The 21,320-nt window shown below is 37.3% G+C and overlaps 1 protein-coding gene across 4 annotated transcripts in view; it reads left to right on the top strand.

Moving 5' to 3' along the window:
- Positions 1-1,268: 1,268 nt before the first annotated feature.
- Positions 1,269-21,320, top strand: part of mia2 (MIA SH3 domain ER export factor 2) — a 45,555-nt gene continuing 25,503 nt past the window's right edge. For 2 of the 4 annotated variants that reach the window (XM_012968599.3, XM_012968601.3), the window contains exons 1-7: positions 1,269-1,482; positions 3,163-3,296; positions 4,868-4,954; positions 5,737-5,854; positions 5,941-7,554; positions 15,000-15,143; positions 17,092-17,219. In XM_012968599.3, the coding sequence (XP_012824053.2) occupies positions 1,368-1,482; positions 3,163-3,296; positions 4,868-4,954; positions 5,737-5,854; positions 5,941-7,554; positions 15,000-15,143; positions 17,092-17,219 (2,340 nt within the window). In that variant the 5' untranslated portion in view covers positions 1,269-1,367. The remainder of the gene's footprint in view (positions 1,483-3,162; positions 3,297-4,867; positions 4,955-5,736; positions 5,855-5,940; positions 7,555-14,999; positions 15,144-17,091; positions 17,220-21,320) is intronic. The other 2 variants (XM_012968602.3, XM_012968600.2) reach the window with 2 other exon arrangements.

Genomic DNA, 21,320 nt, shown 5'->3' on the forward strand with positions numbered 1-21,320 from the left:
AATTAGTCATTTAAAATATTAATATATCTGCTTTGTGGAGACACATTTATTAACATTCTTATTTTCGTGGTCTTAGACTCATTTCCACTAAAACCACGAATGTCTATTCATTTATTGAAAGATCCGAAAATAATTAAGGCCTTTTCCTTATACCTTTATTCCATTAGTGCTAGTATTAAGAATCCTCACATTGTGTAACCAGTTAATACGTATTACTGGTCCATATGTTTTTGCCCTGGAAAAGTGAAAAATAATTATTGTAAATCATCAATATAGCAGATTTAAGGCTAGATTCAATTATTTCTAAAATGTAAAAAAAGCCCAAAGTTTCTCCTTATTCAATAATCCATCAGAAAAGTTTTTGTTATTGTATTGAATCTAGGCCTTAAAGGGGTGGTTCACCTACAGGTTACCTTTTAGTATGTTATAGAATTACGTATTCTTAACAACATTTCAATTGGTCTGTGTTTTTTATTTTCTATAATTTTTAAACTTCTTCTGACTCTTTCCAGCTTTCAAATGGGGGGTCACTGACCACAGCAGCCATAACATTATTGCTCTGTGAGGCTACAATTTTATTGTTATTGTTACTTTGTAATTACTTATCTTTCTATTTAGGCTTCCCTATTCATTTTTCTGTCCATATTTCAAACCATTGCAAATTGTCTCAGAATAACACTCTCTATGTTATATTAAAAGTTAATATAAAGGTGAACAACCCCTTTAATGTCATATGTTCGTATTAAATGTTGCCTCTTTATGAAGTATACAAGTAACAGGAACCTTTTAAACCTGCTACTAGTAGCTCTGTGTGTCTTCACCCTAAGACAGGGCATTGAGGAATGTCAATAGAGTGAAGGAAAGAAATGGTGATTGAGCTAGGAAAAGCAACGTTTAGTGCAATGGTACACATAGTGCTTTGTCACTCATAGATGAATGCCTTTAACACTTTACATGCAGCAATCCAGGTTAATTGTGGGAACATACATTTTCCTGCTAATCATGAAATACAAATGTCAAATGTACAAAAGATAACGTAACATATCTGGTAGTGTTAATCTCCCTACTTAGTGAACAAATCCTAAAGGTTATATAGCTGTAGACTAAAAAAAACAATATATTTATAAATCAATCAATATTGCTACTCTGAGAGTTCCCAAGGTCCAGTTTCTGTGTTTATGGTGGCTGTTAAATCTCTGTACTTTAGTTAACCATTAAACTAATCAGTGATGTTCAGATTCCTGACTCTGCAATTCATTCCTGCCATGTTACAAAAGACATGCATGAGACTACAAGAAATCAAGCAGCTCCAATAATTTTGCTTTGGAATTCCCAATTATTTTTGAAAAGCAGCTCATGAAAGCAAAATGGTGGAACAGTGGGGACATAGGATTGTTGTTCTTGGCCTGTTATTGTCTGTGCCACTTCAGTCGCAGAAAATTCTGTCAGATAAGAAGAAATGTGCGGATCCTCATTGTGAAAGTAAGTATTTTACAAAAGCAATAACAGCGATGTTTATATGATATGTTCTCTTTCTCTAGTAAATCAGTCTAAAGTGAATGTTTGTGCACAACAGTATATTATTCACTAAGCTATTGTAACTGTGAAGTAAGTTGAATTAGAGACACATTCATTTAGCATTTCTTTTAAATATATTTTTTTATCATGCCTTTTCCAACACCCACAGGCCATGGTGCTATCACACAAGCAGGGCAAGGTTCACCACCATTGTTTAGCAATAGGACATATATTACACAGCAGCACACGTGTTGCAAACTAGTGCTGGGAAAGCTCTAACCAGAGCTTTATTAAGGGAAAAAAAACAAGCACATAAAAACAAGGATAGTCTGATTTCTATCTTTGCTTAAATCTTACCATTTGCTAAAGCAAAGAATGCACTCTGCCTTTTGTCTTGTGACAATAAGGGCACTGTTTCAATGGAGATTTCTTATTCCTGCACAGTAATCTCCCATAATTTTTTTCTCATGCAGATCAATGATGTTGGGAAACATTAAAAGGAATGACTGTATTTTAACCCAAAATAACTATAGTAAATATATACACAGATATGTAGATATGTGAGGTTCCATCAACCATACACAGGCAGATTTAAGCTGCAGATTTGAGTCCTTTAGACAGATTCGGCAACTTATCTGCCTCTGTATGGGGCCTCCCTGATCAATATCTGGCCAAAAATCAGCTAGGTGTCAATTGAGATTGACACCTGGCTGAGCAGATCTTATTGACCAAATAAGTGGATCTTAACTTGTATGGCCACCTTAAGATATTGTGAGAGATGCAATGGGAAAGAGCGTTATTTGGTGTATTTCCACCAGTACTTAAGGTGGGATACAAATGGCCCAAGGTAAAATACCTGGTTTTACAGCAGGTAATGCTGTTTTGGAGTAAATCTCCTTTAAGGTTTGATTTGGCCAGCTGTAGGGAGCTGCCTGATTAGGCTGCAGGTGAAGCAGTCAATAAAAGGGGTTGTGTGATTTAGAGAATTGGAATTAAACTTTGAGTGAAGGTCACTCTCAGAGCAGGGCACAGAGCAGGAGGGCTGCCTGTGTTAGGAACTCCCAGAGGAGCTGGGGGTGCCACCTGCCACTGCCAGGAAGCAGAGGGAGTGCTGACCGAACGGATGAGTGCTGAGAGGGCTCGGCAAGGCTTAGTGTGAAGCCTGAGTGTTCCAGACCGTGGAAATAACCCTGGAAGGTGAGAACCCTGAAGAAGGGACATCTCAAAACCCTGAACTGTTTACTGAACTGTCTTTATGTTTCTGTTGGGAAGAATTGGCCCTAAATAAACCTGAGTTTTGCCTGAAGACTTGGTGTCCCTGTCTCTATGCTCCAGATCCTCTGCATGCCTGCCTGCCTACCATTGCTATTTCCCCCAAAATTGCGTGTACAGGCATTCAGCATGTCACAATATATAAGCTGATAGGGCAAGCCCAGAACCAAAGCTCCTATTAGATTTTCTCTGCCATCATAAAGTGTGCTGAATCCTAGAATATATATATATATATATATTGTTTTCTGTATCCCACAATTTATCACGTGGCACCCAGGCCGTATCTATATTTTTTTGGCGAGTGCCCTCCCTCTATTATGTTATATATATCCACTTACTTGTCAATGCTAATTATTCTTTACTATACCGAAGGTTTAATGTTCAGAGCTCAGGCTATTCAAGATTACAATGGACCTGACTGCAGATATCTGAGTTTTAAAGTAGGAGCAGAAATCATTGTGTACTACAAACTGTCTGGTAAACGAGAGGATCTATGGCAAGGAAGTGTAAGTAAACACCATTAATTCAGAAACCTTTGTCAGATTCCGGCATCGTTGTGCGAGCATTTACAGTTTAGATTATGAAACTATTAAAATTACAGAATAAAAAAATGGTGTAAAGAAAAAAAATAGTTAATAGTATACTGCCATCATTGCATTACACTAAAAAGTTGTTCTGCCACCAACATGTCTGCACTATAGAGAAAGCAAATGTTTATTAACATTGGAAACAAACATAACCAGAACTTTGCTTTTGTTTTCCTATTTGTAGTTGACCATTCAAATCTAATTGCTGATTTGTTGCTATGGGCAACATCACCGATGACGTTTGTCTCCAATGTTAATAAATACACCACTGAATAAAGTGCTGCTCTGCTTATTTTGCTTAGTGTGCCTACCTTTGAAATATTAATACGCTAACATGCAGCAAGAGCAGAGGGTCATTTGTATGGCTCCTTAAAGGGAAACTGTACAGTTTTCATTATATAAGCAATTGTATTTATTATTAACAATAAATTTGCAAAAGAAGTGCCCCTACTATTCTAAGCAGAGAGGCCTCAGAAGCCACTTCCTGCTTCAGTGACGTAACCTGGCGGCTGCACAAGCAGAGCTGCAGGGGGCGCCCAAAACAGCAGTCAGCAATTTTTACATAACTTTATTTTGGTGTCTATAGTTCCATTTTAATAATTGTTAGCCGGAATGTTCTTCAGGGACATTCTGCAAACTTCTAGCTGTCTGTAAACTGAAATCCCCACCAACTGTTGGAGGGTTCTTGGTTGCACAAGATTTATGTAGTTTTTTTTCTTATTAGAACCAAAAACTGCAGTTCTCTTCTCCCCATAAACATATTTCATTCCTGCTGCTTAGAGGTCTTTCAAACTCCATTTAATTTCTAGAACTGCAGTTTCTTTGCACCATAACCAATAGTCCAAGTCCATCAGTTCTCATATATACAGTACAAGCTTTGTTTCCAGTTATCCAAATATTTGTATCAGGGCTCTATTGGTCCCTAAATATTTCAGAAAGTAACAATTTAAGGTTCAAAAATAGCAGTTGGTGCACTAAATTTTATTTATTTTAATTTTCAACATATTTTAAGTGCATCAATTGCTATTTCTGAATTTTGTTTTCCATCTGTTCTTCTCTTCACCCCTTGAAGTCACAGTCCTATCTCTTCCCCAACACATCTCTAGCCCCAGGGCTCAAGTGATTTAATTCCTGGACTTAAGTGAAATTGATATGCAAGTCCATATGTTGAAATACCCCATTAGGCAAATAATTAAAGGAAAGAAAGCTAAATGTGGCAGATTGGTTGATGTAAATAATTGTGTACAAAGGTTGAATGTCCCCTTTAAACAACAGAGGTCATTTACAGCATGGATGGCAGTATGCAAAGTGCAACAAATGACTGCAATTGGCTCAGTGCTATCATACGTTGCTGTATTACTACAGGTCTCTGTGCTGTGCTTTTTAGTGCAGAAACTGATTGTTCAGGCCATTTTTGGCCAATGTTATACATTTTGGGCCAATATTCTCAGGAACTATAATAGTAACACAAGATAATATATTGTTTCCAGACTGGTAAAGAATATGGCTTTTTCCCAATGCATACTGTTACAATTGAAGAAATCTACGTGACTGAAGAAGTAGAGGTTGATGCACAGGTAAGACTATATTAGCATTTCATAACATTTATAATTTCTTATATTAGTAGTAATTTTCCTGAAGGCTGATTCTGTAACCCAAAACTGCCATATTGGGAACCAAGCTCAGCACTTGGGTTAATGTTACTGTGCGCTAAGTGCAGTTTTTAATGCAAGGCACCATTTTTCCCACAGTGTTATGAGAATTCAGTGCAACTATTCTATCTGCCAAATTGTGCCCAGTGCATCAAAGCGAATGCAATTTTGCATGCATGTGTTTGTGAATCAGACACAAGTTGCGGGACTACATTGTTTCCATAGCATGGTATTTAAATTCCATTAGCATATGATTCTTTCTTTGCTAGTCTGTTGCATCTAGTGACACAGCAGCTGTTGGTACCATGGCACTACTGGCATGCCCAGTGTGGCCGCAGCTCCAGTGCTCCCCAGAGTCACTTTTATCAGAAAAGACGGGGTGAATGCAACGGTGCTCAATGCAACTATGAGAATGTGAAAGGTTAATTTTTTGACTGCATGTACCTTTTAATAAAGAGCATCAATACCTAGTTCCATCCATTTTAGTGTAACCACACTTTCACCTGCATATATAAATGACCCATTTGGTCTAAAAAGTTCTTTACAGACTGAAGACTAAAAGATTTCTGCCTTACAAACAGGTTGACTAAGGTGGAATAATTTTGGAGAATGAGGCTTACAAGTGACTTCAAATTGATATAAGAGAATGCTCAATATTAGATATGTACATTAAGATTGTATCATCATTGTTTTGAATCTTCTTTCAGGAAATTGATTTTGTTTGTCTGAATGGGGGTGAATATGTATTTGAAAATGAGGACAGTGTACTGCTTAAGCCTGAGGAAAGCGAATATGCTCGTGACTTGGAGAGTAAAGTAATTAAAGGTGAGAAGGTACAATCTTTAAAGGTAAAAACATATTTTTAACAGTAACTGCTAAATGTTTAATTAAAATGTCTTTATGTGTTCCAGATAACAAGTTTGTTGGAAATACAGAGACAAATACAGAAACAAACATACAGACATCCGAGAACCTGGAAGAAATAGACAAATCTAAATGGTCTACATCAAGTATTGCAGGATGGTTCGGCATAGGAGAGTCAGAAGACAAACAAAGTACTGAAATTAACACAGAACCTGTAAAAGAAGATACTTTTCACTCAAGGAAAATTGCAATAAGTGAAGAAATGGAAATTAAAGGAACTGATGAAGTGGAACTGAAAAAGTCTGGATGGTTAAGCAGTCAATTTACAAATTTTCTGCCATTTGGAAAAAGGGAGGTTGATGCTCCAGTTCAAAAAGAAAAAACAGATGATGTGGTTTCTGCTCATACAAGTCAATCTGATGAGATGAAAATGAATGTCAAGGAAATACCAACCGAAGCAAGCACTTCTACAGAGCCACAGTCAAAATGGTTTAACTTTGCTATAAAAGATGTTTTCGGAGTTGGCAGTAAAGATGAAGTTAAGATAAAAGATGTTCATGAACATGGAGATATCATTTTAGAAAATGAACCATCAGAAATTTCCAGTGATGGTGAAGAATTAACTGCAACAAACAGTGAAGACAGAGAGGAAACATTTGATGAAACTAAAAGCCAAGAGAAAGGTGGGTCTTGTGATTCACAGCTGTTAGATGACTTTTCATGTGTAATGTCAGGGGGAAAAGGCTCCCAATCCATTGAGAGTGTTATATCAGAAAACCAAAATACTTTGCAATCTTATAAAGAGCTCCACAATGAAGATATTAGTGAAAATTCGTATACACAATCATATGCCATGCCAAACTGGGTAAACAATAAAGAGGATAGGACTGTAGAAATTCATATAGAAGCTAGAGAAACAATATATGAAGGTCAGTCATATAATTCAAAGGAAAATAAGGAAATGGTTCAAGCAGACTCTGGTAAAACTGAAAATCATGATATGGCAAATGGTCAAAAAAATAGTAGCAAGCTTAGTCTTGAGCCCTCTCTTAATATACTCCCAAATACAGACACAAATGGTATAAATACACTTGTCCAGACAACTACAGGAACAACATCTGGAGATAGAGATGAGCCTAAAAAGACTTATACTGATGAGATAGAAAATCAGTTTACAGCTGAGATCAATAGTACTGTATCCCCAAAAGAAGAAAACAATAAATCTCAAAAGAGTTTTATACCTCAGGTTGATCTCTTGGAATCTCAGGATAAAAAAGATCTGGATACTTTAAAAAATAATATATATTCTTCCAATCACATAGATGAAGCAAGCCCTAAAGAGAACACTGTGGTGGATTTACCCCTGGATGACAAAATTGAGCAAATGTATGCTGAAAATACTGTCAATTCAACAAAAACACAGGAAGAGAACATCAAAATAAATGAATTTTCAGCTGATGGGACAAAGGAAAAACACAAAATTCTGTCTACTGATAACCCTATAGTGAGTGAAACATTTAGGACAGAACTGTCTTCAGATATTGGGAACCCAAATACTGACTGTGATATCAGTAGCAACACTAAGATTCATAAAACTGTTGCACAAGACTTTCTATCAAAGAATGAACTGAGTGAACATAGCCAGGAACTAGAAACAGCAGGTAAGTTGGGATACTGATTTATGCATATTAGGTTATGTAGAGCCGTACTGTCTTGTGCAAAATAGAGAACATTCAACAAAAAATGATCACATGGAGTAAAATGGCAAAGCTAATCTGACACTAATTTAATTGTTCCCCTAAAACAGAAAAAACAGCATGTAGGAGGAAACAGTGTCTGGACTGTAATTTTGTAGGTGCCTGATGTATTGTAGTGCTTAGTTAAACACTAGTTCGAACTACTTGATTAAAGCCTTATGCTCTTTCATATAAATGGTGCGCACCACAGTATTAAACAATAAGATCCTCTCTTGTTTTGACAAGAATTCTTTATTTGCAAAGTTATAGCACCATGAAAAAATAAACAAAAATATAATTTATGATTTATGTCACAGTGTATTGGCAGCTTTTTATTTGGATCGGGTTCTTTACATTTCAAATTAAAAGAGACCTGTTATGCAGAATTTTTGGAAAAGAGGGTTTTCCAGATAAGGGTCTTTCTGTAATTTGGATCTCCTTAAGTCTACTAAAAAATAATCTAATCATTAAGCCCAATGGGATTGTTTTGCATCCATTAAGGATTGATTATATCTTAGTCGGGATTAAGCATAATCTTCTGTTGTATTATTACAGAGAAAAATGAATCATTTTAAAAAAATTTAATTATTTGTTTAAAATGGAGTCTATGGGAGATGGGCTTCCTGTAACTCAGATCTTACTGGATAACTTTTCCCATCCCTGTATTAAAAATGAAAAAAAAACTTGATTGTGCAGAAATATCCCACATGAAAAGAAAAAAAAAAATAATCAATACCAGAAAACATTAATAATCCTGAACCCAAACACCATCAGGTAATAAAAATGTACATATACAGTATATATATAGTACACAGCGAGGAGCACACCCTATACAAGTCCAAATGCCCTTGGTGCAGGTTAAAAACAAAAGTATAATAGAAAGAGTGCCGCACTCACAAGGACTTGATACAAAAGAAAAAGTGTTTTTCAGCCAAGACTTTTTCTTTTGTATCAAGTCCCTGTGAGTGCGGCACTCTTTCCAGTGTATATATATATATATATATATAGCATGAAATAATCCATGGCCGGCACACCCTTAAAATTCAAAAAAAATTTTTATTGAAAACTCATTGTTTTTTGATGGTTTTTAAACAATGAGTTTTCAATAAAAATTTTTTTTGAATTTTAAGGGTGTGCCGGCCATGGATTATTTCATGCTAAATACTCAGATTTTGGCTGTGCACCCCACAGAATACTAAAAGCTTTGGAGTGCAGACACCATCAGGACTGATATATATATATATATATATATATATATACTTATACTTGAAATAATAATATATAAATACAAATTATAACAAATATATACAAGGTACAGTTGCAATAAGTTAAGAATCCAAGAGACAAGAGGATGAAGGTCTCTGCCCCGTAGAGCACTGTACAGGTATGGGACCTGTTTTCCAGAATGCTCTGGACCTGGGGTTTTTTCCGGATAATGGATCTTTCCGTAATTTGGATCTCCGTTACTTAAGTCTGCTAAAAATCATTCAAATATTGAATACATCCAATAGGCTTGTTTTGCCTCCAATAAGGGTTAATTATATCTTAGTTAGGATCAAGTACAAGGTACTGTTTTATTATTACAGAGAAAAATTTGAATTATTTTCTTACAATGGAGTCTATGGGAGATGAACTTTCCATAATTCGGAACTTTTTGGATAACGGGTTTCCGGATAAGGGATCCCATACCTGTACCATGTCCAGATTATGTTGCATACATGTACAGTGGAGGAAATAATTATTTGACCCCTCACTGATTTTGTAAGTTTGTCCAATGACAAAGAAATGAAAAGTCTCAGAACAGTATCATTTCAATGGTAGGTTTATTTTAACAGTGGCAGATAGCACATCAAAAGGAAAATCGAAAAAATAACTTTAAATAAAAGATAGCAACTGATTTGCATTTCATTGAGTGAAATAAGTTTTTGAACCCCTACCAACCATTAAGAGTTCTGGCTCCCACAGAGTGGTTAGACACTTCTACTCAATTAGTCAACCTCATTAAGGACACCTGTCTTAACTAGTCACCTGTATAAAAGACACCTGTCCACAGAATCAATCAATCAAGCAGACTCCAAACTCTCCAACATGGGAAAGACCAAAGAGCTGTCCAAGGATGTCAGAGACAAAATTGTAGACCTGCACAAGGCTGGAATGGGCTACAAAACCATTAGCAAGAAGCTGGGAGAGAAGGTGACAACTGTTGGTGCGATTGTTCGAAAATGGAAGGAGCACAAAATGACTATCAATCGACCTCGCTCTGGGGCTCCACGCAAGATCTCACCTCGTGGGGTGTCAATGATTCTGAGAAAGGTGAAAAAGCATCCTAGAACTACACGGGAGGAGTTAGTTAATGACCTCAAATTAGCAGGGACCACAGTCACCAAGAAAACCATTGGAAACACATTACACCGCAATGGATTAAAATCCTGCAGGGCTCGCAAGGTCCCCCTGCTCAAGAAGGCACATGTGCAGGCCCGTCTGAAGTTTGCCATTGAACACCTGAATGATTCTGTGAGTGACTGGGAGAAGGTGCTGTGGTCTGATGAGACCAAAATAGAGCTCTTTGCCATTAACTCAACTCGCTGTGTTTGGAGGAAGAAAAATGCTGCCTATGACCCCCAAAACACCGTCCCCACCGTCAAGCATGGGGGTGGAAACATTTTGCTTTGGGGGTGTTTTTCTGCTAAGGGCACAGGACAACTTATTCGCATTAACGGGAAAATGGACGGAGCCATGTATCGTGAAATCCTGAACGACAACCTCCTTCCCTCTGCCAGGAAACTGAAAATGGGTCGTGGATGGGTGTTCCAGCACGACAATGACCCAAAACATACAGCAAAGGCAACAAAGGAGTGGCTCAAGAAGAAGCACATTAAGGTCATGGAGTGGCCTAGTCAGTCTCCGGACCTTAATCCAATAGAAAACCTATGGAGGGAGCTCAAGCTCAGAGTTGCACAGAGACAGCCTCGAAACCTTAAGGATTTAGAGATGATCTGCAAAGAGGAGTGGACCAACATTCCTCCTAAAATGTGCGCAAACTTGGTCATCAATTACAAGAAACGTTTGACCTCTGTGCTTGCAAACAAGGGTTTTTCCACTAAGTATTAAGTCTTTTTTTGTTCGAGGGTTCAAAAACTTATTTCACTCAATGAAATGCAAATCAGTTGCTATCTTTTTTTAAAGTTATTTTTTCGATTTTCCTTTTGATGTGCTATCTGCCACTGTTAAAATAAACCTACCATTGAAATGATACTGTTCTGAGACTTTTCATTTCTTTGTCATTGGACAAACTTACAAAATCAGTGAGGGGTCAAATAATTATTTCCTCCACTGTATATTACTAATTCAGTTGATTGTATTCATCTGAGTATTGCCTGCATTCATATTATTTTTACATTTTGTATCACTAGTTACTTATCTTTATTATTATTATGTTGAGATGTGCAACCCTGTGTTTTTCTCACTTTACATTTGCTGTCTTTACCGGCTCCTATTACCAGCTATACTAACCATTTATAGGGTCTGGTACATCATCAAAGTCTCTGTTTAACAGCTTTTCCCAGCATCTTCTTTACCAGCTATTTCTATCTTTTTAGAGATAAATACCTATACCTGCCCTTCATAGTTTTTTTTTTTTTAGTTACTATTCAACCCTTTTTTGCAATTACTGTACAAAGAGTTTTTTGTAGTCATATTAATTGTTTGCAAGGGTTATTCATCAATTATATTAACCTTGCCAGGATTTTGTTCAGTTTGTAGGTTTACCAACACATGCTGGCTGTTTAATTATTAAAGGGACTGGGTAAAATGAGGTAAAAAAAAAACAGCTCTTCACTCGCATTTCCTTTTCTTTGCAGCTTTTGTATTCCCGAAATGTTTTTTAAAAATGCACCTAAAATGCAATTAACAAAAGGCAAAGAAAGGCAAATGAGATAAAGAAGTCGCTTTCATATTTTACAAACTTGACCCTAGCCCCTGATGAATAATAAATCAGCCCCTTAGTGGGCACTTAAGCACAGATTTATCAAAACATGAGATTAGAGCTCATCATAAACAAAATTTCAGTGCCAAGTAGAACTAACTACATGAGACAGGGTCAATAATGGCAACTTAGCCTGCTGTTTGTTCCTAGCCTTAGAAAACCAATTTTTCTAATCGCATTTCTTAAATCATTATGCTACTTAAGGGTGTATATTGTTTTGTAATTAGGCCGATACTTTTTTTCTTGTAATTTTTACATCTTAATATGTCCTTTTTTTAACCTATATTACTATATGCTATATGGATTTGCAACTCTTTATTTAGCCCTTGCACTGTGCTTATTACTTAGGCTTTAAACTCAGGGGTCTGTATGTTATTAACAGTTTACTTACCACTTTGAATGTGTTCCTCTGAGGATCCTACCTTCCTGTCTTACAAGAAGCATTTTCCATCACTTTCTACCCAATCTATTTTAATTACTGTTGTTGCCTTTCTTCCACCTTTATACATGCTCAATTTATTGAACCTTTTATTACATACTTTTCTTCTGCATTTGTGAGGTGCCTCCTAGCAATGTAATCTTTTCACTTTTTTATTGAAAGCTCTGTTTTTCTGTATTTTTATCTTCTTCAAATTGCATAAATTTGAAGAATAACATGATTTTAATCTGCATGATTCATTCATATCTGGATGGCACTATTAAAGCAGCATTAATCTGATCCTTTAAAACATTTAAAAAAATCACAATTGCATATAGCCTTTCTTTTTTAAGAAAGAGACTTCTCGTATCACCTTCATTGTAATGCAATCATTTGGCCCTGAATCTTACCGTGTATGGCCACCTTAAGCCTGAAGCTCACTTGACATTAAAATGCAGGGATTTCAGAATCTTAAATATTGTATTATTTTTTATTCTCGTGTGTGTGCATTAGTTTCTCTTGAATGCAGATAAAATGCATGACTCAGCTGAAAAGACCAGCTTCATAAGAAGACTAATATCAAAAGCTAACTGATATCCAGACCCAGTATTAGGTTTCAAATAAAAGCTTGAATCGGAAAGCCTCTTAAAATGCAACAGGTGTTTTGATGACTCAATGAACTAAAGCTGCAAAAATCTGCAGATACCCAGGAGCAATATATTGATGTTTTGCAAGCCAATGAAACTATTAACAAAGAAGCTGAAGCCTGTTATTCTATGGCAACAAAGCAACAGGCACAGAAAAGAAAATGGCTACCTTGGAAAAATCTTTCATGGTAAAAAAGAAAGCCACTGAAAATGGAATGTATAATAGTTAGTAATGTAATGAAAAACTGACATTTAACTACAAAAGAACCGTTGTTAACTTTGGAACCTGATACGGTTGATGTATGATACGGCTATCTATGAAGGAAAAAGTGAAGACTAGTATGTTGGTTTTCCTAACACAGAATTTTAGTAATCATAAAAAAGGATCAAAATATTCCTGTTGTGAACTATATTCCATTGAAGCACAGTGTGGAAATCTGATTTCCAAAGTCAATTAGCAAGTATACTAACCGACCAGTACTGCAGCGCAATGAAAAGAGTCTGCCAGTAATATCTAAATGTACTGGGAGACACTATTACCCATAGTTTGGCATGATCGGAAAATACATGGTGAAAACCCTACCGAAGGACTAAACAGAGAGTAAAAATCAGTGTAACCATGGGTAGAAGCCAGATGCACTATACATTAGATTCACAATTAAACAACAAATAGGGCTTACAAATGTAGCACTTATAACCAAGAGCAAGCAATCTACACTTAGCGCTGATCAGTCATTTGTAGTAAGGCTAATGAAAACAAAATTTTCTTGTTTTGTGAATCACCCCCCGCACCCAGTATGTTTGATGTGACTTTCTATATAATTGCAGCAGTCATCTTTGCCCAAAGATTCAGATTTGGGTGAATCCATGGTCCTGGCCGAACTGAATCCAAATCCTTAAAATCATGTGACTTTCCTTCACAAACATGAAAGTTGGGAATTTTTCACCTTGCGTTGCGTACACGCTTGTTATTAAACCTTTGTTAGCTTGATTTGCAGGACTGTCCCTGTTTTTTTTTTAAGTCTGATATAAAGCAGTCCCCTGCTTTTTTCACATCAGGAGGGCCACTGGCCCTGTAGGTTCTCAGGGTAATAGCATAAGATGAAAAATACAAAGCCTTTTTATGGGTTTTTATTGCAAATTTATTTCATTTGGTCTAAATAACATACACAAGGATCATGATTTTTGACTTTGCATCCCCTCTGACGCTGTAAAAGTAAGTGCAAGAGGGGGCGGCATCGGAGGAGCCGCCTCGGGTGGCCTAGAGGCCAAAAACTCCCCTGTGTGTGCATGCGCGCAAGCAAATGCTAGATCCATTTTCGTACGATATTTGGTGCGTGTATGACAACTCTGTGAGGCAACCAATATCGCAGAAGGCTGCAGATATCAGACGACTCGCCGATCAGGCGGGTTAAAAGATTTTGATTGGGCACCAGTAAAGGCGCCCAAGCAAAATCTATGTTCAGGGCTGAATCGGCAGAAATCATATTGTTTCCACCTCCATATCTGACGATTCAGCACTGAACGTCAGTGGAGGGTTGGAACAATCTTTCGTGCGACCATCATGTGTGGCTAGCATTACACACAAAAACAATGAATCAGATAAATTATTTGTATTTGTATATGCCCAAAACTGTGCACATGTACAGTTACAAATTTAAAGCCAGTGAGGAGGGAGGGGAAATGTGAGGAGTGCAGTGACATCTAGAAAGTACATAATGAAAAGTGAATATAATTTTCTCTCCAGTAGAGTTGGGCGAAATAATTCATGCAAATTATTTTGAACATCCCTACTCTCCATCTCTATGCCATAATATATGACTGACAGCTGAGAATTTTTAAATATTTTTATAACAGATATGGATGTTTAAAAAATGGATTTCATGTTTAATTTGCAAAGGACTGTTATTAAATAAGTGTTTATGTGTAGGTGACAAGGCCCCTTTAATTGTTTTACTAAAGATAGTTTTAGGGTATATCTGAGTAAATGTAAGTCACTCACAAACAAAGGTAGTGACAACACACCCATACAGTTTCTATAAATTGTACCCCTCTTATAACTCTGCCCTCTTACCGATTGAGTCACAATCTCTTTGAATTGTACACATGGGTACATGCACCAAATCAAGATGGCACACTTTTATGGCTATGACTCTTTTTTTGTTAAGCTTAATATGATTAGCCATTTTTAATATATATTTGTACTACACTAACATTTAATATCCAGGAACAAAACCAAATCTAATATTGGTTTATTAACAGTTTTGTTAGTCATATTTAATAAAGTTTAATATTGTGTTGTTCACTTTACACTTTGCAGCTGAAAGAATACCCACATTTCAGCCTGGATATGATACTCTTAAGGAAGAGCTGGACCTACCTCAGGAAAACACATTTCATCAAGGGCAGAAATTAAATGCAAGAATGGAAAAAGCATCTGAATCAACTACACTATCATTCAAAGGTAAAGACACAATTAAAAGAAAAACTGGGCCTTTATTATAGTGCACCTATCATACAAAAATTGTTCCCCCCACTGGAGGTTGGAGGAAATAATAGTGTTAAGAAACCTATGAGCCCTATGCGACCACACCAGGAGAGCCCCTGATGTGAATGGTGTGTAGGATTACATGATGCATAATGAGAGAGTGCTCCAGCTACCTTATAAGCATGACATAATACAGAGGAAGTTGATGCCATGTCACATGTATAACGATCAAGCTGGCTCACCGGTTTGTGCAGCGTAGTTCCCTTTTCTGTTTCTTTAGGCTCACAGCTCATTCAGCATTCAGGTACAGGTGGTAAACAATTTGCTAAAATAGCGGATAGATTTTTTTAGCCTCATCTGTGTAATGTCAGCAATAATTGTATCAATTCTAACGGCTGACGCCACACTTAGGGGGACATTTATTAAGGCACAAGCGCTCCGAACCTATTTTGCATGACAATTTCGTACCTTGCGACAAAATTTGTGTGACAAAATAGTATTGTCGCGCCGGGTACGAAAGTTTCGTATTCATTCAAGCTTCGTTATCGTGACTTTCCTTGGGCCAGGTTGGAGCTGCAGAGTGCCATTGATTCCTATGGGAGGCTTCCAAAATCATGCACTGAAGGATCAAAGTCGGAAAGGTTTTCCCGCTGTTTACAATCGTTCGGTACAAAAATTTCGGATCGCCAATACAATTTTTTCGTAAGCATTTTCGTGATATTTGCGATCTTCAGAAATTATTGTATCCAATCCGAATTTTTCCCATTCAGGATTCAAACTCATGATTTGATTAATGTAGCCCTTAGCGTATGGCGTATATTTTCGGCAAGCCAAAAATCGGGCCATACGCTTCTACCTGTGCCTGCACCTGAATGAATGGAGTACGCTCGGGTGCAGGCACATGTAGCCGATATCTGCCAAAGGTGTGAAGTCTCGCGTTTTTGGGCAGATATCGGTTACATGTGCCTGCACCCGAGCGTATTCAATGCATTCGGGTGCAAGCACAAGGTAGGCTAAAGTTACAGTAGTGGGGTGTATTCTCAGCAAGTGTTTTTCGGCTTACCGAGAATACGCCTCTGTGGCATTAGCCTTAATGAAAATCACAGATTATGCTAAGCTGGGCCAAAGATAAAATATGTATCAACTCATATATCAAATTACAACAGTTTACTGAGTAAGTCACCAACCCGTCTCAAAGCTGAGGTGAACAAATACATTTTAATATTAAAAAACAGTCAAAAATGAAAAATAGAAAGCAACTGAAAAAGAGTATTTATTTCTATCTTAAACCATTACACTAAAACATTTATCTGAAAGGTGAACTACCCCTTTTAATTATATTTTAATAGAAATGAAGTTCCTTTATTTTTTACTGCCCAAAAATATTACAGGTATGGGATCACTTATCCGGTAACCCATTATCCAAAAAGTTCCGAATTACAGAAAGGCCATCTCCCATAGACTCCATTATAAGCAAATAATTCTAATTTTTTAAAATTTTCCTTTTTCTCTGTAATTATGAAACAGTACCTTGTACTTGATCCCAACTGATATAATTAATCCTTATTAGAGGTAAAACAAGCCTATTGGGTTTATTCAATATTTAAATTATTTTTAGCAGACTTATGTTATGGAGATCCAAATTACAGAAAGATCCCTTATCAGGAAAACCCCAGGTCCCAAGCATTCTGGATACACAGGTCCCATACCTGCACTAGGACTCTTTATTCATACCACTAACCTGTGTTTCAGAGCCACTTCTCTTAACAAATCTGATCCAGTGGTTAAAATAAAAATCTTATGTATTTTCACCACTAAGTGACTTTAGAGCTGTGTAGAAGGCTGAGATGTAGTGAACCAGCAGTTGGTTATACACAGATTAACTTACTTGGATGTACTTTTTTTTCTTAATGTTTTACATAAGTTAATGGATTCGTATTTAAAATCACAGAACTGACAGCGTTTGGTGAGATGGCAGCTTCAGAAATCCTTGAAATATACACCAACTGGATTTGTCCAGCTGTATCCTCGATTGTCAGGATTACTAAGCAGGTAGAGAGTCTTTTATTTTACTTCTTTATTTTGCAATATGCCATATATAACTTTAAAACTTGCATTAGGTTGAACAAACAGTAGGCAAACACCTGCGATACAAGTTCACATTCAGTAGCACCTAGTATCAGAGGGTATTAGGTGACATATGGTTATAAAAGTATTCCCAGAAGATAATTTACTATTCTGCTGATCGGCTGCAGGAGGGGAAAGGAAGGGGGGAGATATCACTCCAACTTGCAGCTCATCAGCTTTTGACCGATGCAATTTTATGGTAGAGTGTCTAGTCGACTTTAGTTTTTGTTAGGGTTCCTGACTGCAGGCTGTAAGTGTAGGGACCTGAGGGAGCCCTCCTGCCAGGACAAAGGTGTATATACGGGAACAAGAAGGACCCAACCTCAATAGAAGTTCAAACTTGTTCAGTTTATTCTTACGTGCTCATAGCTTTTATACCTTTGGTGTAAGTGCAGATAAAAGGGAATTTATTATAAAAAATAGAATAGGATCTCATTGCCTTCAAGGATGGCAGGTGCAGCACAGGAATTTAAGGAGGACAAAAAGATGTGTTAGTGCACAGATAAGATTAAGTTGTTTTTCAAACTGTATATTTTGTAAGGTGCAAGCTGTGCAAGGGTACTATTTGGGAAAAACAACTATTATAGGATGTTCAAGCCTTGCTGTTTGCTGTTACAAAAAGGAGATACATTGGTAAAATGGAACCTGATATGCTAAGCATCAAAGTATATCAAGTTACCAAAGTACATATATATGTATATATGATTATATCAATATGAGAATATAAGATATTACATCAAACCTCACAGTTTTGGCCTGAAAATACTGAAGTGGTTACAAGGCCTTACTCAAACCTCACAGCTAAGGTACAGAAAAATAATACCCCCTTTAAACCCACCATCATACCAAATGCCAGGGATGCCCCCTATTCCTGATTTATTTTCATTTATACACTAGAGGCACTTCTAGTTTAGATATAGTTACATGTGGGTTTGGGCTGACCGTCACACATTCCTTGCAGGTTAAATTCTACAATCTGCCAACACCCACAATTTGGTATTCTCCTGGTTTAGACGCATGCATATTATTGAAACGAATGTCTTCCCAAGGCTACTGTATATCGTTCAAATGTAACCCCGACAATACCCCAGGCTTCATCAACTCCAGTCACTCATCACCAAGTTAAATTCCTACAGTACCCTGCACAGTCCAATGCCTCTCATTAGCGTTCTCTGATTGGGTGACACGGAGTTACTTCCGCACTCCAAAACGCTGGTTTACGTGCTACGTCACTGCGCTCATATGCGTGTAGTCGTGACACCTCAGTCTCGCGAGATGGGATTTGTGATTTCGGGATTAGGATGTTTGGCAAGAGCCAAGGAGCTGGGTATTAACAGCTGCGATCCTGGGACTGCCGGTTGTGATTAGAAAAGCGGGTCTGGGCTGCTTTGCGACATGATAATACACTGAAGATAGGCAGTAATTAGGATATTTTCCCAGTAAGTGCATTATGTTATTCTGTGCTTCCAGTATTTGTTACATTTCATTGGATTTATGTGTGTGTCAACTAGATGTCAGGTACAGGGGATATAGTATGCAGTGGATATAGAAGTTAGTAGTAACCATTTTGGGACTCCTGATCTCTGATAATCAGGAATATCTTCATGTACTCAATAGAATTGTCAGCCACTGTAGGCCCTGTAGCCAGTGAGGATCCAGGGGAACAATGTCCTTCCTCTTTCTGTTATGCTGTCAGTGGTTGAACCTGTGCCTTATAAAAGCTCTAGAGACGCTGATGTTACAAATTTAATTTGTATTTAATTTTAGTGATATGCCAGTCCCCTGATTACATGAAAATCAGCTTTTCTGTCCAGTTTGGGGTACAGTACCTCTTCAATCATGTGACACTGATATCACAGCCCTGCATAATATGTTGGAGCTTTATGGATATTTGTTAATAACACAGTAATGCTCCTGATAGATTTTGTAGTGTAGTTGCTTAATTAACACAAAATCTGGTAAAAGAATAAGGAGGGAGAAAACTGGATTTTCTGTACAGACACTGATTGTGGGAAAATAGTTGTTTGTTTAATCTGCCTCCCACATTACATAGTTTACACATGTAGCCATAGTCAAGCAGTAAGGCTGGCATCTGCTACACTTCCCAACCATATCTCTCTTGTCCTGGTCACCTTTAGTAGACAATTTTTTGTTGTTTCAGTGGGTTCTTAAAAATGTTGTGGCCGTGTTCTTTAATGGAGACATATTGGATAAATTCAATAGGCAATTATGAATAATATATGGTGCTGGTTTTACTTTGGGCTAAAATGAATCCTATCTGTAAAAATGAACCCTTTATTGGAGCTCCCTATAATGTCAAATGTAGGGTGGGTGTGTCCTAACAGTCCCAGCCAGAAACAGAGGGGGATAGCCAATCACAGCCCTGCAGTCACACAACCAAAGGCAGGCTTTAGTTCCCTGTCAGGTCAGCCTAGCTGCTGATTGGTTCCTATCCTACACAGGCCTGGATTTGTGGCAAGGCCACAAAGGCCCGGGCCTAGTGCGGCACAAATTTAGGGGCAGCCTTGGGGTTCGGGTCTGAAACACAACTTTTTTACGCGCAATCCTTCTATATTTAGAGGAGTTTAATTCACTGGTACATTCTTAATTTTTATATGATATGTCTCCTTTAACTTTTTCTTAAAAACAATAGTTCTGGCCCACCTTATACAGCTATGATCATTGCTTTAACAACAAAGTGCCCATAACATAACAGGCCAGTGGTATGCAGTGGAAACATGCATTCTCCCCGTCTACTTAGAACCTGCATATTTTTGGGTCACTCAAATTTTAAGCATGCAAGAGTTTGCTTAGAATAGGTTAGTTGCATCCCAAGTTAATTAATTCTAGTGTGCTATGTTCCTTCCTATATTTTATGTATATCAATTAAGTCATGTACACAAATATCATGACTTTGTGTCATCATGACTTGGTCTCTCCAAGTTTAAAATACATATTGTTCTGTGTGGTTCACAATTTGTTGTGTACACAAGAGTCATTGCATGTGTATCCCTTAGGGGGAACGTTATTTGTTTGCTTTGTGTAAATATACAGTAGTAGGGACCTTCGCTCTAGATCAGGCTGAGACTGAAATGAATGGTGACCAAATAGCATAATACTCACTTGGTAGATGGATGAAGCTTTGCTGTCACTTTTAATGTCCACCCCCCCGCCGTTTAAGTTTCAGACAAAAGGAGACCTAACATTTAGGGGCACATTTACAAAAGCACGAACGCTCCGAGCATATTTTCGCCGTTTTTTTCGGGCGTCCGCACGACTTTTTCGTACGGCGCACGACTTTTTCAGACGTTTGCACGAAAAAATCGGAAAGGTTTTACCGCTGTTTACAATTGGTCGGTACGAAAATTCCGTGACTTTCGGAACACCAATGCGATATTATCGTGACTAATACGATTTTTTCGTAAGCATTTTCGTGATATTTGCGATCTTCCGAAATTTTCGTTTCCAATACGATTTTTTCCCATTCGTGATTAGAAAATGTGCCCCATAGTGTAGAGAATGTCACACAAGTCTTACACAAAACAACTGCACTTAGGTTGCCAGAGCCAAGGCCACTTTTTAATAAAGTATTATCCTTAATGCCAGCTTAGTATCACTGAAATGAAAGGTCAGTGTTTAGACAAAGTGGTCGCATTTTAACAGGAACTAAGATCTCTCCCTAGAGTCACATTCGCGATCAGATGTAATCCACTTAATATTGCCTTATAGTATATCTTGAAAGCATGTGTGTTTATCACAGTCTTAAAAGCTTAATTGAATACCAAGCATTATACACTAGTTTCTCAGAAAAGATCATTTTTGGTACAGTAAATAAGGGGCTCTGACTTGCACAGAAAAGGTAGATTTCATTTGTTCTGTAATACGTACATAGTGAGTGATGTTCTGCAACTATTAGGAATGTGTGCAGCATACAGCACATCTATGTAAAAGGTTCTTGGAGTCTGTAGAATAGCACAAAACATGCTCTTTGTTAAGCTCATTTTAATCCTGAAACAAATGAACACA

The sequence above is a fragment of the Xenopus tropicalis genome, chromosome 8 (assembly GCF_000004195.4).
Source record: "Xenopus tropicalis strain Nigerian chromosome 8, UCB_Xtro_10.0, whole genome shotgun sequence".
Classification (NCBI taxonomy): Eukaryota; Metazoa; Chordata; class Amphibia; order Anura; family Pipidae; genus Xenopus; species Xenopus tropicalis.